The sequence below is a fragment of the Orcinus orca genome, chromosome 2 (assembly GCF_937001465.1).
Source record: "Orcinus orca chromosome 2, mOrcOrc1.1, whole genome shotgun sequence".
Taxonomy (NCBI): Eukaryota; Metazoa; Chordata; class Mammalia; order Artiodactyla; family Delphinidae; genus Orcinus; species Orcinus orca.
In genome coordinates this window covers 172,974,528-173,000,433 of record NC_064560.1, presented here as the reverse complement: position 1 = coordinate 173,000,433, position 25,906 = coordinate 172,974,528, and the positions used below count along the sequence as shown (strand labels likewise).

Here is a 25,906-nt window from a genome sequence, read left to right as displayed (position 1 = left end):
GGGGGGGGGGCCGTGCTGCACAGCATGCGGGATCTTAGTTCCCCAACCAGGGATCAAACCCCCATCCCCTGCAGCAGAAGCGTGGAGTCTTAACCACTGGACTACTGGGGAAGTCCCTACCTTACTCTTACAAATGAGAAAAACTGAATTCCAGAAAGGGAAACTGCCTTATTCAGGATTATAATGCCACTTGGTGGTAGACACAGAACCAGAACTTAAGGTTAGTAACTTTTTAGTCTAGCTCTTTGAATTCTGGTCAAGAACTAAAGGGAACTAAACAGTTGAGTCTTAAGGGATTGGAGAGAGATGGGCAGAAATGAAAATAATAATCCTAACAACTTTTGAAGGAGCCTTTGTGTCTCATGGCATATTTCCAGCCCTGGGTGTCCTGGTAGAGCTTTTGGATCCAGCCCTGTGTCTGCTCTACCCCCTCTCCTCTGCATTCAGGTGAGCACCAGAACCCACCTTTGCATGTTGCAGCATGAAGTCCACAGCTTCTTCAAAGTACTCCAGGCACACGTTATTCAAATATTTAGGGAGGTCTTCAAATCTGAAATAAGCCAGAGCGAGCACAGCAAAACCATGTCCAGCCAGGAGGCTGGCCCTGTATTCACAAAGGCCACCACCACTTCCAAAAAGATCGAGGATTCCAGGGAATGGTCCTGTGCCTGGAGAGCACCACAAATCACAGGGAGTTTTAGACACTCAAAAGACATTCTTGGGTTTCAGATTTTGGCAGTCAGCAAAGAGAAGTTTTTAAAGCAAGGAAGGTTGTGGGTGGGAGTTTGGTGGAAAAGGGCTCTTTTTACTTTGTCTTTTTTTTTTTAATAAACTTTGGGGAGAAGGGAGGGGGGAAAGTGCCTTATTTTCTCCGTAATTTTTCATATATTTGCAAAAAACAACAACGATAATATAAACCAAATTAGAAATAACATAAGATGAAATGTACATTTTCCACCAAATTTTCCTCAAAAAAACCCCCCAAAAACTGAGAATGCTTTGACAGCTGTAAAGCGCTCTACATATACAGGGGATTATTAGAATATACTCCCCACCTCCTTTACACCCTCTGCTCCAGCCTTCAAGAACGCCATTCCTAAATGTGCTATGCTCTCTGTGGCCCTGAAAATGGTGTACACTATTCTCCTCCCCTCTCCACCATTTCTGAACTGGTTGACTCATCAGTCTTCAAATCTAAGTTTAGAGCTCCCTTCCTGGAAGACTTCCCAGATGCCCTCCAAGGCTGAGTTGAATTACATAGCCTTTGATATGTTCCCACCAGCACCCTGGGCCTGTACCTCCCCTATCATAGCACTTACCACACTTACAGATCCAAGTATAGTTGCCGGTATCCTCTATTAGGCGGTAGGTACAGTGAGGCCCATGAGTGAATTTGCTAGCTACTGTATGTAGCACAGTCCTTGATTTAACACATATTTGTTAAATAATTGAACTTTTCTGCATTATTTACAAAATCCTTTGAGTCAGAAAACAATAAATTTTAAATGGGCCACAGAGTAGATACTAAAATAGTTAACAACTGACTTGATTGAAATATCGCAGCTGGGCAGTGATTTTTTTTTTTTTGAAATATTTTTTAAAAAATTAAAGTCTTTAGGAGATTCTTATTGAATCAGTCAGTATGATTTATTGAGCTCTTATTAAATCCCTGTGTAAGCCTCTAGGCATACAGAGATATGGAGATGTATAAGTGCCAATTCCAGACCCAGGAGTTCACAGTTGAGTGGGCAGTGCTAGTTAAGGCTGTGAATTGCTGAAGAGCTGTAAGAATAAAGCAGGGCCTCCTGTTTTGGAGAATAATCACAGAATTCAGTTTAGGAATTCTGTGAGCAGTGGCAACTCCAGCATTTCTATATAGCAGGGGTTTCAGTCAGGAATTTGGTTGGAAGGGGTGGGTCAGTTGTCTTGTTTACAGGCCACTTTTACCTACCAAGCACCTTGTTTTTACTTAGACTAGGGTTTCTCAACCTTAGCTCTATAGACATTTTGAGTAAGATATTTCTTTGTTGTGGGGCTGTCCCATGGATTGTAGATGTTTAGCACCTACCCACTAGATGCCAATAGCACCCTCTCCAATTGTGACAATCAAAAATGTCTCCAGATATTACCAATTGCCCCTGGAGTGGAAGAGAATCATTCCAGGTTGAGAAACACTGACAGACTGTTTATTATGGGGGAGGGGACCTTCAGGGAGTTTTTTTGTTTGTTTTTTAGTATTATGGGGCACTGCCTCTATCTCTGGGTTTTAGTTTCCTTTGAAGTTTGATGTGAAAGAAGGCCCAAATCACTCCTGCACACCAGCAGAAGTCACTGCCTAATATTAGTATCTGAGACACAGCTGCATGGCTGGCACATAGCAGCATAAATACACTTTTTGAGTACTCTGAATGAACTTTTAGCATATAGCTGAGGGAATGGCAGTACCTCCAGGAAGTGTCCTTAAATTTAGAGGAGAAACTTCCACCCAGAATTCATGATAGACTTTGGAGCTTGGGGACGAATTTAGGGAAGTTCCACAACCACGGGGTTCCCTAGACAGGCAAGGGGCCGCCCAAGGTCTCAGGCCTCTACCTGGCTTTCCACAACAGCCTGGGAAGTGGGCTGCTCACCTGGCGGCAGGAAGAGCGTGGCGCGCACCCGGCCCACGCGCACGGGCTCGCGCCGCACCCCCGGCGCCAGGAAGTCGCGCTCGTGCACCGCCCGGCCCAGGAGCCCTCCGGCTTCCGGGTCGTGGCCATCGAGCACCTCCAGCTCCACGGCGAAGGGCGTCTGTACGTCCCGCTTCACCAGCCGCAGCAAGGGCTTCTCGGGCTCTAAAGCCCAGAGGAGCCCCATGGGCTCGAGCCCCGTGAAGCTGCCGCCCAGCGCGGGCGCGCGCTCGAGGTCCAGCTGGCCGTGGGCGTCGGCACAGTAGCGCGCGTGGGCTCGGAAGAGCTCGTCCTTCTCGTCGCGCAGGGACGCGCGCAGCGTGACCGGCTGCCCCGGTGCCAGGCCGCGCACGGCGATGCGCACGGGCTCGTCCCAGCGGCAGCGGCCCGCGGGCTCCAGCGTCACCGTCGCCGCCATCTGGATCCCAGCAGAGAAGGGGCGGCCCGGCGGAGTCAAGGGCAGGGCCTGGCGTCTCTCCACCTCCCTGGGAGGCAGTCGCAATTGGAACGTTTGCGCTACTCCGGTTGGGCGGCCGAAGGGATACTTGCTAAATCGCTTTGTGAAGTCTCCTGGAGTTTGTGCAGTCCACTACTGCCTGCCTGGAAGAGTATCTGCTAAAATAAGAGTTTTATGGTAATTATTAATCCTGCGGTCCAACATGGCGAGTGTCGAAATAGAAGTACAAAGATTGCTGACAGCTAAAGGATTGGGAAAGATACCGGGCAGTTCCAAGAAGTTTGAGTATTGTTGACTTAAAAAAAATGCACAGCGTTAAGAGTTGTGAGTTAAGTTTTATTTGGGGTTTATTTGGGGCAAAATGAGGACTGCAGCCCTGGAAACAGCATTTCAGATAACTCTGAGAAACTGCTCCAAGGAGGCGGGGGGGGGGGGGCGGGGGGGGCGGGCAGGAGCCAGGATATATGAGTTTTGCAACCAAGGGAAGGTAGTCGGGAAGTCAAAAGATTATGGTTAATTAAAGAAAACCAGATATCTCAAGTTAAGGAATTTAGTGCTTTTCTATGTATGGGAAGATGCAAGAGTCTGGGCTCACTGAAATCATTCCTTTGCTATGCGCCTCAGCTATCTGGGGCCAGTACCCTGTATTTTTCACATCCTCAGTTTCCTCAGGGCTCATTGCAGGAAGTGGCTGCAGTCTGATGGCTGCTAGATGGCAGGTATTCTTTTCAGCCCTGAGTTTCCTCAGGGCTCACGGGCTCACGTTGGAGGGTTGCAATCGTTGATGACTGTGACATCCTTTGTTTATTGATATGGCAGGAAATATTCCATTTATAAATATTCCAGGGCTTCCCTGGTGGCGCAGTGGTTGAGAGTATGCCTGCCGATGCAGGGGACACGAGTTCGTACCCCGGTCCGGGAAGATCCCACGTGCCGCGGAGCGGCAGAGCGGCTGGGCCAGTGAGCCATGGCCGCTGAGCCTGCGCGTCCGCAGCCTGTGCTCCGCAACGGGAGAGGCCACAACAGTGAGAGGTCCGCGTAACACACACACACACACACACACACACACACACACACACACACACACAAATATATATATATATATATATTCCATTCGATTTATAAATGTTTGATTTATCAGTATTAAAAAGCATCCCAGGTGATTGTAATTAAAGGGATCACTGGAAACATAGTCCTAATCCTACCCTTAACCCTCAATCCTTTACTGAGCCTTTTTCCTAGAGCTAAGGATACCTACAATGGCTTCCAGAGCGGGGAGATGTTTCTGGAGAGAGAACTTCCTGGGTTCCAGTCTGATCCTGCTCCTTAATAGCGTGGTGATTCTTAGCAAGTTACATAATTAAGCTTCTGAATCCAGTTTCCTTATCTGTAAAGGATTTCTCTTTCTTTTTTGCAGTAATTTTAATAATGAGTAATTTTACTATCTGAATTAGGTTTAGGACACCTGTTTAAATCCCACCTTCACAGATTATGACAAATGTTAGAGAATTGAAATATCTTGGAGGCAAGACTGTAAAGGTAAATCGCTGGCTGCCGAGTGAGAGCAAACTGCTGTTGATATTTAAAACGTATTGGGATTGAAAACAATGCTTGTAAAATCAATAACAGGATTTCAGTCAGGGGTGATTTAGAAAGCTCTTCCTATAGAGAAACAATGTCAGCCATAGTTAACACAAAATTCATTGTTTTCTGTAATTCTCAGTCAACACCCAGATCCATCTGCTTTTCTGATAACCCCAAGTGAGAGTTAAAGGGGAAAGAGGCAGGAGGTGGGAACAGACTCCCAGTTATTCCAGTATCCTAGGTGTGGTTTCACTGATGATCCTGGGCCTGGTACTATTTCCTATTACCATTTAGTAGGACAAGAGAGCTCCACGTTTCTGTTTTTAGCAGCCAGTATCTATCCATTTGAGTATGTTCTTTCTCCAAGATTGCAATACCTTAATTTCAATAATCATCTCATGGTTAATAGTGTTGTATCAATGTTAACTTCCTGATTTTGAAATTTTGTACTATGGTTATGTAAGAAGTTAACATAAGGGAAATCAAGGTGAAGAGTATAGCTGGGCTATTTTTGCAACTTTTTTGTAACTCTAAAATTATTGCCAAATAAAAAGTTAAAATACCAGGGAGTGATAAAACCACCCTAGAGGATTCCTTTGGTCCTCCGTGTCCAAGTTGTAGGGGTAGTAAAACCTGCTCACCTCAGTCAGATCCTTGCTCTTCCATATCCTTGAACACATAGTCTTTCCCATTTGATTGAAGTTTCCAGGAATTTGCATTATGTCTGATCCTGTATCCAAAATCCCGTGCCTTCGGTTTTTAAGTAAAAATAAAAGACACATTTTTTATTTTCACCAAAAACTTTTTGAACAACATATTCACCCTTTTGTTCCACTACCTTCTGCCATTTTTCAGGCAACTTCATGATTCCATCTTCCCAAAACTTTTTATCTTTTTGAGCAAAGAACTGTTGCAGGTGCCTTTTACAGTTTTCCAGGGAATTGAAATTTTTTCCATTAAAAGAATTTTGTAAAGACTGAAATAAATGGAATTCCGAAGGTGCAATGTCTGGTGAATACAGCGGATGAATCAGAACTTCCCAGCCAGGGCTTCCCTGGTGGCGCAGTGGTTGGGAGTCCGCCTGCTGATGCAGGGGACGCGGGTTCGTGCCCCGGGTCCGGGAGGATCCTACGTGCCGCGGAGCGACTGGGCCCGTGAGCCGTGGCCGCTGAGCCTGCGCGTCCGGAGCCTGTGCTCCGCAATGGGAGAGGCCGCAGCAGTGAGAGGCTCGCGTACCGCAAAAAACAAACAAACAGAACTTCCCAGCCAGGTTGTAACAGTTTTTGCCTGGTCATCAAAGAAACATGTGATCTTGCGTTATCCTGAGGGAGGATTATGCGGATTCTGTTGACTAATTCCGGACACTTTTCATCAAGTGCTGCTTTCATCTGGTCTAATTGAGAGCAGTACTTGTTGGAATTAATCGTTTGGTTTTCCAGAAGGAGCTCATAATAGAGGACTCTCTTCCAATCGCACCGTATACACAACATCACCTTCTTTGGATGAAGACCGGCTTTTGGTGTGGTTGGTGGTGGTTCATTTCACTTGCCCCACCATCTCTTCCATTCCACATTCTCATACAGTATCCACTTTTCATCACCCGTCACAATTTGTTTTAAAAACGGAATGTTTTTGTTACGTTTAAATAGAGAATTGCATGTGGAAATACGGTCAAGAAGGGTTTTTTCGCTTAATTTATGTGGACCCCAAACATCAAAGCGATTCACATAACCAAGCTGGAGCAAATGATTTTCAGCGCTTGATTTGGGTATTTTGAGTATGTTGGCTATCTCCCTCGTAATATAACGTCGATTGTTCTCAGTTAATGCCTCCACGTGATTGCTATCAACTTCAACTTGTCTACCCGACCGTGGAGCATCATCCAGCAAGAAATCTCCAGCACGAAACTCGACAAACCATTTTTGACATGTTCAGTCAGCCATAGCACCTTCTCCATACGCTGCACAAATCTTTTTTGTGTGTTTCAGTTGCGTTTTTACCTTTCTTGAAATAAAGCATAATATGCTAAAAATGTTGTTTTTCTTCCATCTTCAATATTAAAATGGCTACACAAAAATTCACCAGTTTTGATAAGTTTTTTTTTCATGCACGCTGATATGTCAGCTGTCATAATACAATCTAACAGAATTGTTTCGAATGAAGTTAAAGACGACTAAGCACTACTAGAGTCATCTTATGGGAAAAAACGAACAAACGTTTTGGCTAACCCAATATATAACGTGCTCCTATTATGGGTACATAAATGTTTACAGATGTTATGTCCTCTTTCTGGATTGACACTTTTGTTATCATATACTGTTCTTTGTTTTGTTACAGTCTTTGTTTTAAAGTCTCTTTTGTGTGATATAATTATTGCCACCCCAGCTTTCTTTTCCTTTCCATTGCATCTTTTTACATCTCTTCACTATCAGTCTGTAAGTGTCTTTGTGTTTGAAGTGAGTCACTTGTAGGCAGCATATAGAAGGGTCTTGTTTTTTATTCAGCCACCTTATATCTTTTGATTGGCAAATATACATTACATTTAAAGTAATTATTGGTAGTTATACTCTTTTTGCCATTTTGTTAACTGTCTTCTCATTCTTTTGTTCCTTTTCTCTCTTCCCTTGTGGTTTGACTGTTTTCTTAGTGTTATGTTTAGATTCCTTTCTCATTTTCCTTTATATATTTACTATAAGTTTTCTCTTTGTGGTTACCATGAAGTTCACATATAACACCTTATGTATATAACAGTCTTTATGTAAGTTGATAGTAACTTAATTTTGAACATATTCCAAAGCTTTATATTTTTACTCCCCCCTGTGCTTTATATCTTTGATGACACATTTTACATCTTTTAATGTATCCCTTAACTATGGTATTTTCATTAATTTTAATACTTTTGTCTTTTGCCCTTTATAAGTGATTGATCTACTACCTTTATTATTTATTTACATATTCCAGTGAGATTTTTACTTATATATGTTTTCTTTTTATTCGTTAGTGCCTCTTCTTTTTAGCTTAGGGGAGTTCCTTTAACATTTGCTGCATTTGCCGAAGGCCAGTTTAGTGGTGATGAACTCCTCTACTTTTGCTTACCATGGAATACTCTTAATGTGTCCTTCAATTCTGAATGATAACCTTGCTGGGTAGAGAATTTTCAGTTGGCAGTTTTTTCCTTTCAGCCCTTTGAGTATATCATGCTACTCTCTTCTGGCCTATAAAGTTTCTGCTGAAAAGTCTGTTCATAGACCTATGGTGTTTCCTTTGTACATAATAGGTTGCTTTTCTCTTGCTGCTTTTAAGATTCTCTCTCTTTAACTGTTACCATTTTAATTATAATGTATCTTGGTGTGATTCTCTTTGGGGACATCTTACTTGGAATTCTCTAGGCTTCCTGGACCTGGATGTCTCTTTCCTTCCCAGATGAGGAAGTTTTCAGCCATTATTTCTTCAAATACTTTTTCTGGCCCTTTCTCTCTCTCCTCTCCATCTGGGACCCCTATAATGCAAATGTTTTTCTGCTTGATGTTTTCCCAAAGATGCCTTATGGTATCCCTGCTTCTTTTTTTTTTTTTTTTTTTTTTTGGGGTATGCGGGCCTTTCACTGTTGTGGCCTCTCCAGTTGCAGAGCACAGTCATCCAGACGCGCAGGCTCAGCGGCCATGGCTCACGGGCCCAGCCGCTCCGCGGCATATGGGATCTTCCCAGACCGGGGCACGAACCCGCGTCCCCTGCGTCGGCAGGCGGAATCCCAACCACTGCGCCACCAGGGAAGCCCCCCTGCTTCTTTTAATTCTTTTTCTCATTTCTCTGCTCTGAGTGTTTTCCATTGCTTTGTCTTCCATCTCATTGATTCGTGCTCCTATTTCATCCATTCTGCTGTTGGACCTCTCGTGTATTTTTCAGTTATAACCTTTAGTACTTTTTATATTTTCTCTCTCTCTTTGTTAAAGTTCTCCTGTGTTCATCTATTCTCCTGAGATTGGTGAGCATCTTTATGACCATTATTTTTGCTTTTATTTATTTTCATTTATTTATTTAATTTTTGACTGCATTGGGTCTTAATTGCTGTGCGTGGGCTCTCTAGTTGCAGCGAGCTGGGGCTACTCTTCATTGCAGTGCCCAGGCTTCTCTTTGCAGTGGCTTCTCTTGTTGTGGAGCATGGGCTCTAGGTACCCGGGCTTCAGTAGTTGCAGCACCTGGATTCAGTATTTGTGGCCCGTGGGCTCAGTAGTTGTGGCACACGGGCTCTAGAGCACAGGCTCAGTAGTCATGGCACATGGGCTTAGTTGCTCTGCAGCATGTGGAATCTTCCCAGACCAAGGATTGAACCTGTGTCCCCTGCATTGGCAGGCAGATTCTTAACTGCCCCTGGCCAGACCGGGGCTCACTGGAGTGGGGTGGGCTGGCGACCCACGCGGGGAGTGCGAGCCCGGGACCGGGCCGTGCCCCGTGGAAACGCGCTGCACGGACATACACGGTGCTGCGCTCGCGGTGGAGCTGCCGCGACTCGGCCTCGCTCCTGTTCTCAGTGCCAGTTCTGATGACTGGTGATGTTTGCACCTGAAAATAAAGGGGTGTTGTGCCTCTGCCTATGGCCATTATTTTAAACTATCAGGTCAGTGTTTTTAATCTCAACTTCATAAAGGTCTTTTTCTGGGTATTTGCCTTGGTCTTTGGTTTGCAACAAATTCCTGTGTCCTCATTTTGCCTCTCAGTGTTACATGTAATTAGGCGAAATGGCTAGCGCCCTCACTCTCGAAAGAGTGGTCCTGGGTAGGAGCTGTTCTGTGTGGTCCAGAAGCACAGTCTCCCCTGACCACCAGAGCCAGGCACTCTATGGGCATCACTTGTGTGGGCTGCTTGAGTCTGATGGCTGTGACAGCGTTGCATAGGGCGGGGCTGGGAGCTCTCACCTAGCCAACTGTGGCTCAGCCACTGTGCGGGGAGAGCAGGGTTCAAGTCACTTGCCCAATTCAATTGCGGCTGAGCTGCAGCGTGCGGTGGATGGAACTTGGGGTGCCTGTCCAGGCTGATGACAGCTCAGCTGCTGTCAGGGGAAGGTGGACACTTGCTGGCCCAGTTGTGACTTGTCTGCTGCCTGGGGTGAGCAGGGCTCGGGGTTCTGCCTGGTCCAGTTTTGGCTCAGCTACTCTGCAGAGACGGTTGCAGCTCCGTCTCTGTGCGGGTTGGGTGGGGCTCAGGGCAGGGTGCCTCCCAGGCCAATTGTGGCTCGGCTGCTGTGTGGGGAGGGCAGGACGATTGCCAGGTTGCGTTGCACCTGGGGTTCTGCACAGGGTGGGATGCTCGCCCAGCCTGGTTGTAGTGCAAGGTGGGCAGAGCATGCCCTCCCGTGCTAGCAGGCTAGAGGAAGGGCACCAAAAATGGCTCCTGTAGGCTTGTCACCAGCAACTTAGATTGAGCTTGCAAAAATGGTGTCCACTAGTGCTTCTGTCCTCAGATAAAGACGCTACAGGTTCTTGTCTTGCTGTCAGCCACTTTAAAGTTAGTAAATGGGTCTACCTCACTTATGGTCTAGGCGCTTTTCAATCTGTTGCTTTTGTGCTGGATCTCGGGGCCAGTGGGTTTGTATGAGAGTCCTCTGAGAGTGGGATCTCTGTTCCCTATGGTTCCATGATTCTCCTGGTCTTAGTACCAATTGAGTTTCAAAATCAGATTTTTTTCAGGTGTGGGGGTCGTCTTTCCAGTGCTGGCCCCCAGGGTCGGGGTGCCCGATGTGGGGCACAATCCATTCACACCTTGAGGGAGAATTCTGTATTTATGGGATCCCTCCTTATTGTGGGGTCACAGCATGTAGGGTGAGGTCCCAGGTAAGGCCACGTCTGTGCCTCTTCTACGATTTTTGATGTAACTTTGTCTTCTGTTTCGGAGGTGCATGTTCTCAGGTCCTTTTCAGAGGAAAAGTATTCCAACTGTAGCTGTAAATTTGGTATGTCCATGGGAGGAAGTGATTTCAGAGTTTTCCTATGGCGTCTTGGACTGCTCCGACTCACATTTGTATCTTTAAACAATGTTTTTTTGTTCTGCCAACTTTTGAGTCTTACGTAAATGAAAACATTATTTTCACTTGGTCAAAGTTAATTTTTATTTAGCTGTATGCAAATCTTATGAGTGCATTCTACTTAAAAAAATAAAATCTTTATGTGGTATGATTTATATTCCATAAAACTCATTTACTTGAAGTGTACAGTTCAGTGTTTTTAGTATATTCACAAGGTTGTACAACCATCACCACTACTTAATTCCAGAACATTTTCATCATCCCCCAAAGAATCCCAGTACCCATTAGAAGTCATCTCCATTTCCCCACAACCGTCTTTATTTCCAGTCCTGGGTAATCACTAATCTACTTTCTGTCTCTGTAGATTTGTTTATTCTGGGTAGTTCTAATAAAGGAAGTCATAAATATGTGGTCTTTTGTGACTAGCTTCTTTTACATGTAATGCTGTCAAGTTTCATCCATGTCATAGCATGTATCAGTACCTCCTTCCCTCTTTATTGCTAAATAGTCCATTAAATTGATATGCCAAATTTCATTATCCATTCATCGACTGATGGACATTTGAGTTGTATCCACTTCTTGGCTACTAGGAATACTGTATCAGTGAACAGTCCTGTATTTAAGTTTTTGTGTGTTTTGCAGTTCTCATTTGTTTTGGATACATAACTAGGAACGGGATTGCTGGGTCATACTGCAATTCTGTGTTTAATTTTTGAGGCAAAGCAAGGCTTCCAAAGTGGCTATGCCATTTTACAATCCCACCAGCAGTGTATGAGGGTTCCAATTTCATCACCCCCTCACCAGCACTTTTTCTTCTTTTTTTTTTATTGTAGCCATTCTAGTGAGTATAAAGTGGTATCTCACTGTGGCTAAATTTGCATTTTCCTGAAGCCTAATGATATTGTTCATCTTTTCATATGCTTATTGGCCATTTGTATATCTTCTCTGGGGAAATGTCTATTCAGAACCATTGCCTACAGAAAAGGGAACCCTCTTGCACTGTTGGTGTGAATGTAAATTGATAGAGCCACTATGGAGAACAGTATGGACGTTCGTTAAAAAACTAAAAATAGAATTACCTTATGACCCGGCAATACCACTACTGGGCATATAGCCAGAGAAAACCATAATTCAAAAAGACACATGCACCCCAATGTTCATTGCAGCACTATTTACAATAGCCAGATCATGGAAGCAACCTACATGCCCATCGACAGACAAATGGCTAAAGAAGATGTGGTATATATATACAATGGAATATTACTCAGCCATAAAAAGGAACGAAATTGGGTCATTTGTAGAGACGTGGATGAATCTATAGACTGTCATACAGAGTGAAGTAAGTCAGAAAAACAAATATCGTATATTAACGCATACATGTGGAACCTAGAAAAATGGTATAGATGAACCGGTTTGCAGGGCAGAAACTGAGACACAGATGTAGAGAACAAACATATGACACCAAAGGGGGAAAGAGGCATGGGGTGGGCGTGGGGGGGTGGTGTGATGAATTGGGAGATTGGGGCTGACATATATATAGAGAACTTGCTGTATAAAAAAATAAATTAAAATTTTAAAAAATAGTATCTTATTGAATAACGTAATTGGCACTTCAGAGAAATAACTCTCATGTGATGGAAAACCATGCAAAACTTCACCAGATTATTGAAATACAAGTGCCTATGAAAAGCTAATTTTCTTTAAAATACTGTCTTTTTAGGGGGAAATGCTTCCAGAATAAACGATATCATGTGTTTAAAAAAAAAGACACTCGCGTTATTCTCAGACGACAAATTAACTAGCAAAGCAAGCCAGTTTAAGTCCAGTCGCTAAATCCACTGTAAGGCTCTCTGCATTAAAGGCCTCACGCACCAGGGGGCAGCAGGAAGCCGCGCAGGCGGCCAGCTCGCTGCCGAGCTCGGCGCGGAGAGAACTGTGCTGCACCTGGGCGGAGGCGGGCGCCGGGCTCAGCTGCACCGCCAGTCGACACGGCGCGTGGTGGACGGTCACCTCCACTTTGAGGGGGTTTTCATCACTCCCCTCGGCATCCTGCAGAGGAGGCATCCTCCGAGCCGGCCGGCGTTAGGCTCCCCAGGAGCACCATGGGCTCCACGCCCCTGAAGTTGCCGCCCAGAGCTCGGAGATCGGTCCCTGGCCGGGTCCAACACCTCCCGCCCCACTGCCGTCCGCCTCATTGTCGGCAGGCGAGAGGAAGAGGCGCCCTCGATCACTGAACCCCAAAGGGCCCCGCTCCCTGGGGCCTAAGCCTTCCACTTTAATACCCAGGAGCTTATTGGTTAGTCCAGTCTTGCGCTTGACGGCCAGGGTCGCGGCCTTTTGGGAGGAAAGGGATGATGTGGAGACAGACTTCCGAAGCTGGACGGGAGTCCCGGGAGTTCGGAGCACGGCCTGAGCTGCCAGTCACTGGGTGCGGGAATCTTCGCGGTGCGGCTTTGAGCGCAGGCACACAGACGTGGCTTTGGCGCAAAGGGAACTGGGCTCAGTAGGCGGGGCGGGGCCGGGAGCAGGGGCGGGGCCGGCCGGAGTGCAGCAGGAGGGGCTGGGCCTGGAGGGGCGTGGCCCGGCGGGAAAAAAGCAGGCCGGGTCTCAAGAGGACGTGGACTGGTTCCTGGGGCGTCACTCAGTAAAGAGCTGCAAAAAGGGGCGACTTAGGAGGGCCCGGGGTCGGTTGTGCTTTTGGAGATCCCGAAGTGGGACCGTCCGGAAGAGGCAGGAGCTTATACCTAGCCTACCCTTCGACGTGTCGAGAATGAGAAATTAATGATTTCTGACAAAATGCCTCCGGTCGCCTTCTCTAAAATCCCTCTCTGGCCATCAGGGGACACTGTTCCCTAAACTTAGTTGGAGGCTCCATGTACTAGGCTCCCGCCAAATCCCTTTTCTTGCTTGAGGTTATTTTTGCCTGGATTAATAAAGACTGTTAAAAAAGAAAAAAAGACTGTCGAGATTAAAGTTTAAACGTTTCAGATGAGGCAGAGTACAGATGTATATACACTGTGGAAATAATCTATATTGTCCTGTGGCCTGACATAATTATTAAAAATGTATATTTTTACATGAAGGGAAAAAAACTTACATTATATGACATTTATGGTTTGTTTGTTTTTTAAAAGAAAAAGGCATAGGACTCACAATATAACTGTCCATGTATACAAAATGGTTCTGGAAGGCTACACTTCAAGTTGGTACCAGTAAATACCTCTGGGAGAAGACTGCGATTGAGCAATGAGTTAAGAGGTTTTTAAATTTTATCTGTATTACTTGAATCTTTTACAATGAAGAATGTACTTATATATGTAATTTAAAATTTGTTTTCCAGTATAGAATTCTATCTTAAAATGTACATGTAAAATGAGGTTTATTAACCCAGGTAAAACCATTCTATTAAACTGCTATGTCAAGTAAGATGTGTGGATATGTAATCCTGAATTCCCTTTGGAACAATCTCATTTTCAGATATATATCTTATCCCTCTTACCCCATAAATAAGATTGTAATTATCATGTATTCTGATTTATGGATGGAAAATATTTGCCACTGAAAGCACATGGTTACTGGACCAACAACCCTGTCTTTTTGAAAAGTACTTGTTTAAAGTCTCTCTGTCTTTGGAGAATACATGGCTGACTCCCAGTTTTAGAAAACAACTCAAGTAATTTTTTTTTAAAAATAAATTTATTTATTTATGGCTGGGTTGGGTCTTCGTTGTTCACGAGCACTTTCTCTAGTTGCGGCGAGCCGGGGCTACTCTTCGTTGCGGTGTGTGGGCTTCTCATCGCAGTGGCTTCTCTTGTTGCGGAGCACAGGCTCTAGGCACGCGGGCTTCAGTAGTTGCAGCATGTGGGCTCAGTAGTTGTGGCTCACGGGCTTAGTTGCTCCGCGGCATGTGGGATCTTCCCGGACCAGGGCTTGAACCTGTGTCTCCTGCACTGGCAGGCGGATTCTTAACCACTGCGCCACCAGGGAAGTCCCTAACTCAAAGAATTTTGACTTCTGCCGCCCACATCCATCATTATAGTGGCCATAAATATTGGATGTTGTGCATCTCTGCATGTACCACCTGAAAAAACAGAATGCTTCCCACAAGCTGTTATCTTTCCAGTGTGCAAAGACCATTTAAAATGAATGTACACAATAGCTTAACCATGATACTCTGAAAGAATTAAGAAGTGTTTGTGGTTTTCAGTTTGCTGAAAATTGTAACAGGTTTATACAAATATTTCTTAAAGGATCAGTGGTTGACAAAAACGTATCAATATTTGCTTTCAAAATGGTTCATTGGCCTTTCTCATCCCGATGGAAGTACATTCAAGGGCATTAGGCGTACAAACAAAAGCAGAACAATGGGCTGAATTTGGTTATATTTTCTGATTTTTTGTTTTTGAATATATGATCCAACTTTTTTTTTTTTTTTTGGCTGTGTTGGGTCTTTATTTCTGTGCGTGGGCTTTCTTTAGTTGCGGCGAGCGGGGGCCACTCTTCATCGCGGTGCGCGGGCATCTCACTGTCGCGGCCTCTGTTGCGGAGCACAAGCTCCAGACACGCAGGCTCAGTAGTTGTGGCGCACGGGCCTAGTTGCTGCGCGGCATGTGGGATCTTCCCAGACCAGGGCTCGAACCCGTGTCCCCTGCATTGGCAGGCAGATTCTCAACCACTGCGCCACCAGGGAAGCCCTTGATTTGTTTTTTGTTGCTGTTGTTGTTTTTAAGTGTCTCCAACTAAGTTTCTTTTAGGCTTCAACTTCTTTGAGCCACTAAGCATCAAGGAAAAATTACTGTCATTGAAAAACAAAAATCAGTATGTTAAAAAATGGTTCCTTATTTCTTATTTTGAGTCTAAACTCTCCATCTCCCTCTCATGGGTGGGTCAAATAGTGGGCAGTCGGGGGCGCGCTGGTCACACCCCTGTGTCTGTGATGCCTGTGGCAAAAAGACTGCTGGAATAGGTCTCTGCGGTGAGGAGACCTCAATAAAACGGTGGTTTCCAAAATAAATACATAAATCTGAACTCTCCAGTTTGGCTTATGGAGCCTCCATTATGGGACCGTAACTTATCCTTGACTTTCCAGCTAAGTAATCCTCACCAGTCAGCTCTGCACTATTTGAGCTTCTCTCCTCAGGTTGGAAGGCTGTAGAGCCAAATGGTTACTGAAGGCCATGGACTTTGGAGTTGGACTGGCCCAGTTCTCTCATCAACCAGATATATTTCTTAACCCTCCTGGGTCTCAATTTCCTCATCTGAAATAATAAGAGCTAATATTTGAGAGTTTAAATATGTTACGTGCTTTACTTGGATGACCTAATTTAATCACAACAGCCCAATGAAGTAGTTTCTATTCTTATCACTATAATTATCCCCACTTTATAGATGAGGAAATCGAGGCTTAGAGAGGTTAATATCTTACCCAAGGTCACACAGTAAGCGATGGAGCCTGGGATTTATATCTACTGTAGAGGCAACCTTGAGGGTACTACCCTTTACGTCATTTAATGTTTCTTAGTAAGACAGCCTTTGGGAGAAACTGATTTCTAAGCTTTGATTTTATTTTATGAAGGCTGTAAATTTTGTGCAACTGATTAAGTTTCCTTCTCTGCATAAACCACTAGAAAACAAATGACTGAACGAGTGGCCCAATCAAGGCAAGTATATAGGCCTCATAATAAGCACTATTCTGTTGACCTCATTTCTGGCTCCATTTTATGGATACCTTTTCTGTTTCTCCCTTTTAATTCACATTTACCACATTTTAGGTAGCTTTGTAACAACCTGAAATTCTTTTTCAAATCTTAGAGACAGGGGGCCATATATGATCAACTCTGAGGGGAAAGTGAGCAAATATCTTAGTCAGTATAGGGCATTCCAAGGCTACTTTATTAGTAAGGAAGAAATTAGGATGTAGGGCCATCCCTACACCTAGTGCTTTAGTACACAGATATGTTTAGTCATCACCCTCATGTTTAAGCTTCTGGTGTTACCTTTCCGCCCCTCACTTCTCTCACCCTCCCAGCCATTTTCCTTATAACTTCTTCCTATGATACCCCATCCCAAAGGCATCTCTAGAGTAGCAGGACCACCTCAGAGTGAGTTAAAGCACAGGCTCTAAGGATTCAAATCACAGAAAATTATACTCATAGTGAATAAATACACTCAACACGTATTTTTAACAATTGGTCAAAATTAAGTAAGGAACCCTTCTCATTAGATTAAGATCTAATGGGCATTTGCTTGAATAGACTCAAATTGGTGAAAGACAGTATGTGCCCAGCAAGCCAAGTGATGTGTCTCAGAAAAATGTTCTTGCACTCAGGGAAGACCCTCTGCTCTGGTCTCATGACTCTAGATAGTGCCCAGTATAAGGCAATGGATTGAGATAGACTGATCCCAGTCCTTCCCAGTAGGAATGTAATAGGAACCGATGGTACCAGGAAGAAGTCTAATTTGTCAGGTATAACCTGACATCCAAAGATTAAGTCCTGAAAATCTATTGGCATCGAGGCATTTCTCTAGGTAGCCAAGCACTGAGATTGAGATTTCAGACGGTAAATACAGAGGAAGTATATCAAAAGTATATATCAATAAACTGTTTTGCTTACAGCAATTTTTTTTGGTAAAGGATTCAATTTTACTTTGTAAAGTATCCTTTGAATTTTAAATTCAAAATTTGTAAAGGATACTTTATCAGTAAGGAAGAAATCGAAGTCTAGGGCCTCATTCATAAAATAAAAGCAAAGCTTAGGATACTAAGTATGTCAATGCCCCCAATCTTCAAAGTGGGGTTCAGAAACAAGAACGAAGCAGAGTCCACTCCTTAAGGGGCTCAAGTGCGCAGGTTCCCAAGGTTCAGACATGGTCAGTTAGGACCCAAAGAGTATATGGGACTCTTAGCAGTACAAAAGCTCAGTCCTCAGAACCAGAACAGAAGGCCAAATCTAGGCCAGCAGTTGAGACTTGGGCAGGCACTTCTTACATTTTTCCTGCTTAAGGTTAAGATTGGTCCTACAGATCAGATCAGAGTTAAGCCTATACACTGGGAAAAGTTCAGGGGAGAAAGGGATGGACCCAGCAGTGAAGAGAGTAGTGTTGCTAAGGCTCAGAATCCAGTAGGACCTGACAATGAAGCTGAGATGGTTGCTTTGTTACAAAAAGGTTCCTAGGTTCTCTGGAAAACCTAATACATGTTGTATGACTAGGATTTTTATTAACAGTATATGGTCTATGATTACAATGTTACAATTTGCTGGGCTTGACAGATTTTTTACCATTGAGGTGTTTATGGAAGAAAGTTTGGATTTGCTGCCAGGCATCTACCTGTGCCCTTGAGTGAGCCTTTGGCTCACCTCCATAGAATACTGGTTGGTCCAAAACTGCATGCACAGAGGCTCTGCAAAGAGGAAAATAAGGCGGATCAATACAATGGCCAGTTCCTGGGTAGTAGATTATCTGGGGTCTGTCTTTCCCATGGGCTTGTAACCGTTCAGAGGCTATCTGAGCATAGAATTCACTCTTCCAGTTATGATCATCCATGCCAACGATAAACAGGAAGGGTCCCTGGGCCTTTTCCAATGGAATAAGACTTCGGTGGTTGGGTTTCTCCAGTGGGTCATTCCAAATATCCTCCAAATTCAAAAGGCCTGACTCAGTGATTTTATATTTTCCTGGGTCACTGCTGAGATTAGGAATAATCATATCCTTGTAATGCAGAGGAGCTATTGTGTTGGCCACACAGGCATTAATAACTGCAGTAGCTGTGATGCCCTTCAAGAAAGAGGCCATTGAGAGACACAGGTCACCTCCTTTGGAGAAGCCAAGAAGCCCAACACTAGGGCCTTTCACCTGATGAAAAGACAGAAAGAAAGAGAGAGAGAACAAGTCTAGAATTCATAAAGGGAGAACTTAAACTGTGATTTTACATTGTCTAGGCAGCTTTCTCAAATGTCATTTGCTTTCCTTTCTTATGCAACAATCCACAAAGTTCAAACGTATCTTCTAATAAGCAAATCAATTTTTTTTTTTTTGGCTGTGCTGGCACGGCATGCAGGATCTTAGTTCCCTGACCAGGGATTGAACCCGTGTCCCCTCCATTGGGAGCACGGAATCTTTACCACTGGACTAACATGGAAGTCCCAAACAAATCAATTAATTTCCTGGTACACAGGCCCTCCACTAACATTTATGGTGACTAGGTCAAGAGTACACACAGAGGCCCATATACCGTATACCTAAATACTTAAGAGTTATAAATATTTGAAAATTAAATAAAATGTATTCTTTTCTGCTACCTTGATAAATATACCTCCATAACAACTTATAAGGTCAGGTTCAAATTTCATATCTTAGAACTTCCTGGAGTTCTGTACTAGAACATGGCATGAGGGGAGTGCCAGCCCCTGGCCCTAGTCCCTGGTCCTTGGCCAACTCTCTTTCTCTTCCCATCCCTGCCTGGCTCCATCATGTACCATAAGGGCCCTCTCACACATGCGTTTGGACACCCTAGCCTATATGTTTAAGGCCTAGGTGTATTCACATTAATGGACCCAGAGAGGAGGCATAGGGCTTGGAAGCAGGATCAGAGCTGGCTGGAAGATAGTTGTGGGGTTCCAGATCCAAAGGGCATGGTGTGAGGGGCACATGGGTTCCAGGTAGACACATTCCCTTGGCCCCTCAAACTCCGCACCCTGTGGTCAGGGATGCAGCCAAAGGAAGGCCAGAGAGTGGTCATCTAAAACAAAAGGTCCAGAGCAGAAGCCCCTCTTGCCTAGGTCTAAGGGCAGAACTGATAGTATATATTGGTCTCTTCTTGTTCCTGGGGGCTTATATCCCATAAATAAACCAGTCATCACAGTTCATGATCATCTAGGTTTTAGCAGCTCTATTGAGACCAGTCCCTGAATTCTAACAGAGTTAGACCTTGCAGTACATCTTACTCCTTAACATTAGAATGTTTGGGTTTCTTTAAGTCTAGATAGTAGCAAAGACTATGTATTCCATTGATAATCATACCAAAATGTTTTAATTAATTTTTCCAGTCTCATATAAGAACTTTCTTTACAAAACCACAATACCATTAACACACTTAACAAAATTAATGGTTCCTTAATATCATCGAATACACACCCCTATTCAAATGTCACCAATTGTCTCAAAAATCTCTTTACAGTCACTTTTTTCTCTATACATTTACATTAATCTTTTTTTTGGGGGGGGGGGCCGTGCTGCACAGCATGCGGGATCTTAGTTCCCCAACCAGGGATCAAACCCCCATCCCCTGCAGCAGAAGCGTGGAGTCTTAACCACTGGACTACTGGGGAAGTCCCTACCTTACTCTTACAAATGAGAAAAACTGAATTCCAGAAAGGGAAACTGCCTTATTCAGGATTATAATGCCACTTGGTGGTAGACACAGAACCAGAACTTAAGGTTAGTAACTTTTTAGTCTAGCTCTTTGAATTCTGGTCAAGAACTAAAGGGAACTAAACAGTTGAGTCTTAAGGGATTGGAGAGAGATGGGCAGAAATGAAAATAATAATCCTAACAACTTTTGAAGGAGCCTTTGTGTCTCATGGCATATTTCCAGCCCTGGGTGTCCTGGTAGAGCTTTTGGATCCAGCCCTGTGTCTGCTCTACCCCCTCTCCTCTGCATTCAGGTGAGCACCAGAACCCACCTTTGCATGTTGCAGCATGAAGTCCACAGCTTCTTCAAAGTACTCCAGGCACACGTTATTCAAATATTTAGGGAGGTCTTCAAATCTGAAATAAGCCAGAGCGAGCACAGCAAAACCATGTCCAGCCAGGAGGCTGGCCCTGTATTCACAAAGGCCACCACCACTTCCAAAAAGATCGAGGATTCCAGGGAATGGTCCTGTGCCTGGAGAGCACCACAAATCATAGGGAGTTTTAGACACTCAAAAGACATTCTTGGGTTTCAGATTTTGGCAGTCAGCAAAGAGAAGTTTTTAAAGCAAGGAAGGTTGTGGGTGGGAGTTTGGTGGAAAAGGACTCTTTTTACTTTGTCTTTTTTTTTTTAATAAACTTTGGGGAGAAGGGAGGGGGGGAAAAGTGCCTTATTTTCTCCGTAATTTTTCATATATTTGCAAAAAACAACAACGATAATATAAACCAAATTAGAAATAACATAAGATGAAATGTACATTTTCCACCAAATTTTCCTCAAAAAAACCCCCCAAAAACTGAGAATGCTTTGACAGCTGTAAAGCGCTCTACATATACAGGGGATTATTAGAATATACTCCCCACCTCCTTTACACCCTCCTCCAGCCTTCAAGAACGCCATTCCTAAATGTGCTATGCTCTCTTTGGCCCTGAAAATGGTGTACACTATTCTCCTCCCCTCTCCACCATTTCTGAACTGGTTGACTCATCAGTCTTCAAATCTAAGTTTAGAGCTCCCTTCCTGGAAGACTTCCCAGATGCCCTCCAAGGCTGAGTTGAATTACATAGCCTTTGATATGTTCCCACCAGCACCCTGGGCCTGTACCTCCCCTATCATAGCACTTACCACACTTACAGATCCAAGTATAGTTGCCGGTATCCTCTATTAGGCGGTAGGTACAGTGAGGCCCATGAGTGAATTTGCTAGCTACTGTATGTAGCACAGTCCTTGATTTAACACATATTTGTTAAATAATTGAACTTTTCTGCATTATTTACAAAATCCTTTGAGTCAGAAAACAATAAATTTTAAATGGGCCACAGAGTAGATACTAAAATAGTTAACAACTGACTTGATTGAAATATCGCAGCTGGGCAGTGAAAGATTTTTTTTTTTTTTGAAATATTTTTTAAAAAATTAAAGTCTTTAGGAGATTCTTATTGAATCAGTCAGTATGATTTATTGAGCTCTTATTAAATCCCTGTGTAAGCCTCTAGGCATACAGAGATATGGAGATGTATAAGTGCCAATTCCAGACCCAGGAGTTCACAGTTGAGTGGGCAGTGCTAGTTAAGGCTGTGAATTGCTGAAGAGCTGTAAGAATAAAGCAGGGCCTCCTGTTTTGGAGAATAATCACAGAATTCAGTTTAGGAATTCTGTGAGCAGTGGCAACTCCAGCATTTCTATATAGCAGGGGTTTCAGTCAGGAATTTGGTTGGAAGGGGTGGGTCAGTTGTCTTGTTTACAGGCCACTTTTACCTACCAAGCACCTTGTTTTTACTTAGACTAGGGTTTCTCAACCTTAGCTCTATAGACATTTTGAGTAAGATATTTCTTTGTTGTGGGGCTGTCCCATGGATTGTAGATGTTTAGCACCTACCCACTAGATGCCAATAGCACCCTCTCCAATTGTGACAATCAAAAATGTCTCCAGATATTACCAATTGCCCCTGGAGTGGAAGAGAATCATTCCAGGTTGAGAAACACTGACAGACTGTTTATTATGGGGGAGGGGACCTTCAGGGAGTTTTTTTGTTTGTTTTTTAGTATTATGGGGCACTGCCTCTATCTCTGGGTTTTAGTTTCCTTTGAAGTTTGATGTGAAAGAAGGCCCAAATCACTCCTGCACACCAGCAGAAGTCACTGCCTAATATTAGTATCTGAGACACAGCTGCATGGCTGGCACATAGCAGCATAAATACACTTTTTGAGTACTCTGAATGAACTTTTAGCATATAGCTGAGGGAATGGCAGTACCTCCAGGAAGTGTCCTGAAATTTAGAGGAGAAACTTCCACCCAGAATTCATGATAGACTTTGGAGCCTGGGGACGAATTTAGGGAAGTTCCACAACCACGGGGTTCCCTAGACAGGCAAGGGGCCGCCCAGGGTCTCAGGACTCTACCTGGCTTTCCACAACAGCCTGGGAAGTGGGCTGCTCACCTGGCGGCAGGAAGAGCGTGGCGCGCACCGGGCCCGAGCGCACGGGCTCGCGCCGCACCCCCGGCGCCAGGAAGTCGCGCTCGTGCACCGCCCGGCCCAGGAGCCCTCCGGCCTCCGGGTCGTGGCCATCGAGCACCTCGAGCTCCACGGCGAAGGGCGTCTGTACGTCCCGCTTCACCAGCCGCAGCAAGGGCTTCTCGGGTTCTAAAGCCCAGAGGAGCCCCATGGGCTCGAGGCCCGTGAAGCTGCCGCCCAGCGCGGGCGCGCGCTCGAGGTCCAGCTGGCCGTGGGCGTCGGCGCAGTAGCGCGCGTGGGCTCGGAAGAGCGCGTCCTTCTCGTCGCGCAGGGACGCGCGCAGCGTGACCGGTTGTCCCGGTGCCAGGCCGCTCACGGCGATGCGCACCGGCTCGTCCCAGAGGCAGCGGCCCGCGGGCTCCAGCGTCACTGTCACCGCCATCCTGGCAGGGGCCCAAGAGTTTGGGTCACCGGTCCTGAGCTTTGTAGGCCCTGCCAACCGCGCCCAGGGTGTCGGGTCCCATCGACAGAGTCGGAAGGGTCGCAGGAGAGCCGGAAATGAGACCACCATTTTGCGCCTTTTTCAGATCTCAGGTCAACTTCAGAGGGCTGTGAAGAAGGTTAGAAACTAGAGTCCCTCTAGCGACAGGCTGCCTACCTGCAGCCTAAGGCCTCATGGGGCCGAGCAGCCTGCTATAACTTTTTGGAGGGCCGCGAAGTCCTGCCGATCAGTGGCCGACCTTTAAAAGCAAGAGCGAAAGCAGACACACAGGAACTTTATGTTGGGAAGAATTTTCCTAGTTTTGCCTCTCAGAAGGCAAGACTGTAAAGGTAAATCGCTGGCTGCCGAGTGAGAGCAAACTGCTGTTGATATTTAAAACGTATTGGGATTGAAAACAATGCTTGTAAAATCAATAACAGGATTTCAGTCAGGGGTGATTTAGAAAGCTCTTCCTATAGAGAAACAATGTCAGCCATAGTTAACACAAAATTCATTGTTTTCTGTAATTCTCAGTCAACACCCAGATCCATCTGCTTTTCTGATAACCCCAAGTGAGAGTTAAAGGGGAAAGAGGCAGGAGGTGGGAACAGACTCCCAGTTATTCCAGTATCCTAGGTGTGGTTTCACTGATGATCCTGGGCCTGGTACTATTTCCTATTACCATTTAGTAGGACAAGAGAGCTCCACGTTTCTGTTTTTAGCAGCCAGTATCTATCCATTTGAGTATGTTCTTTCTCCAAGATTGCAATACCTTAATTTCAATAATCATCTCATTGTTAATAGTATTGTATCAGTGTTAACTTCCTGATTTTGAAATTGTGTACTATGGTTATGTAAGAAGTTAACATTAAGGGAAATCAAGATGAAGAGTATAGCTGGGCTATTTTTGCAACTTTTTTGTAACTCTAAAATTATTGCCAAATAAAAAGTTAAAATACCAGGGAGTGATAAAACCACCCTAGAGGATTCCTTTGGTCCTCTGTGTCCAACTTGTAGGGGTAGTAAAACCTCACCTCAGTCAGATCCTTGCTCTTCCATATCCTTGAACACATAGTCTTTCCCATTTGATTGAAGTTTCCAGGAATTTGCATTATGTCTGATCCTGTATCCAAAATCCCGTGCCTTCGGTTTTTAAGTAAAAATAAAAGACACATTTTTTATTTTCACCAAAAACTTTTTGAACAACATATTCACCCTTTTGTTCCACTACCTTCTGCCATTTTTCAGGCAACTTCATGATTCCATCTTCCCAAAACTTTTTATCCTTTTGAGCAAAGAACTGTTGCAGGTGCCTTTTACAGTTTTCCAGGGAATTGAAATTTTTTCCATTAAAAGAATTTTGTAAAGACTGAAATAAATGGAATTCCGAAGGTGCAGTGTCTGGTGAATACAGCGGATGAATCAGAACTTCCCAGCCAGGGCTTCCCTGGTGGTGCAGTGGTTGGGAGTCTGCCTGCTGATGTTGGGGACGCGGGTTCGTGCCCCGGTCCGGGAGGATCCTACGTGCCGCGGAGCGGCTGGGCCCGTGAGTCGTGAGTCGTGAGCCGTGGCCGCTGAGCCTGAGCGTCCGGAGCTTGTGCTCCGCAATGGGAGAGGCCGCAGCAGTGAGAGGCTCGTGTACCGCAAAAAACAAACAAACAGAACTTCCCAGCCAGGTTGTAACAGTTTTTGCCTGGTCATCAAAGAAACATGTGATCTTGCGTTATCCTGATGGAGGATTATGCGGATTCTGTTGACTAATTCCGGACACTTTTCATCAAGTGCTGCTTTCATCTGGTCTAATTGAGAGCAGTACTTGTTGGAATTAATCGTTTGGTTTTCCAGAAGGAGCTCATAATAGAGGACTCTCTTCCAATCGCACCGTATACACAACATCACCTTCTTTGGATGAAGACCGGCTTTTGGTGTGGTTGGTGGTGGTTCATTTCACTTGCCCCACCATCTCTTCCATTCCACATTCTCATACAGTATCCACTTTTCATCACCCGTCACAATTTGTTTTAAAAACGGAATGTTTTTGTTACGTTTAAATAGAGAATTGCATGTGGAAATACGGTCAAGAAGGGTTTTTTCGCTTAATTTATGTGGACCCCAAACATCAAAGCGATTCACATAACCAAGCTGGAGCAAATGATTTTCAGCGCTTGATTTGGGTATTTTGAGTATGTTGGCTATCTCCCTCGTAATATAACGTCGATTGTTCTCAGTTAATGCCTCCACGTGATTGCTATCAACTTCAACTTGTCTACCCGACCGTGGAGCATCATCCAGCAAGAAATCTCCAGCACGAAACTCGACAAACCATTTTTGACATGTTCAGTCAGCCATAGCACCTTCTCCATACGCTGCACAAATCTTTTTTGTGTGTTTCAGTTGCGTTTTTACCTTTCTTGAAATAATAAAGCATAATATGCTAAAAATGTTGTTTTTCTTCCATCTTCAATATTAAAATGGCTACACAAAAATTCACCAGTTTTGATAAGTTTTTTTTTCATGCACGCTGATATGTCAGCTGTCATAATACAATCTAACAGAATTGTTTCGAATGAAGTTAAAGACGACTAAGCACTACTAGAGTCATCTTATGGGAAAAAACGAACAAACGTTTTGGCTAACCCAATATATAACGTGCTCCTATTATGGGTACATAAATGTTTACAGATGTTATGTCCTCTTTCTGGATTGACACTTTTGTTATCATATACTGTTCTTTGTTTTGTTACAGTCTTTGTTTTAAAGTCTCTTTTGTGTGATATAATTATTGCCACCCCAGCTTTCTTTTCCTTTCCATTGCATCTTTTTAC

The 25,906-nt window shown here is 44.4% G+C and overlaps 1 protein-coding gene and 1 long non-coding RNA gene across 6 annotated transcripts in view; one reads left to right on the top strand and one right to left on the bottom strand.

The window, feature by feature from the left end:
• The window catches only part of ACOT6 (acyl-CoA thioesterase 6), a 29,199-nt gene extending 5,548 nt beyond the window's left edge, over positions 1-23,651 (bottom strand). For 3 of the 5 annotated variants that reach the window (XM_004262217.3, XM_049706525.1, XM_049706527.1), the window contains exons 1-2: positions 2,631-3,087; positions 466-668 (exon numbers count right to left, since the gene is read on the bottom strand). In XM_004262217.3, the coding sequence (XP_004262265.2) occupies positions 466-668; positions 2,631-3,087 (660 nt within the window). Of the gene's footprint in view, positions 1-465; positions 669-2,630; positions 3,088-17,927; positions 18,587-20,415; positions 20,619-22,585 lie in introns of those variants that run through there. The other 2 variants (XM_049706526.1, XM_049706524.1) reach the window with 2 other exon arrangements.
• LOC125963628 (uncharacterized) lies at positions 3,489-25,522 on the top strand. Its single transcript, XR_007475840.1, has 2 exons — positions 3,489-6,390; positions 25,167-25,522. It is a non-coding gene; the product is annotated as an uncharacterized LOC125963628 (long non-coding RNA).
• Positions 25,523-25,906: the final 384 nt, after the last annotated feature.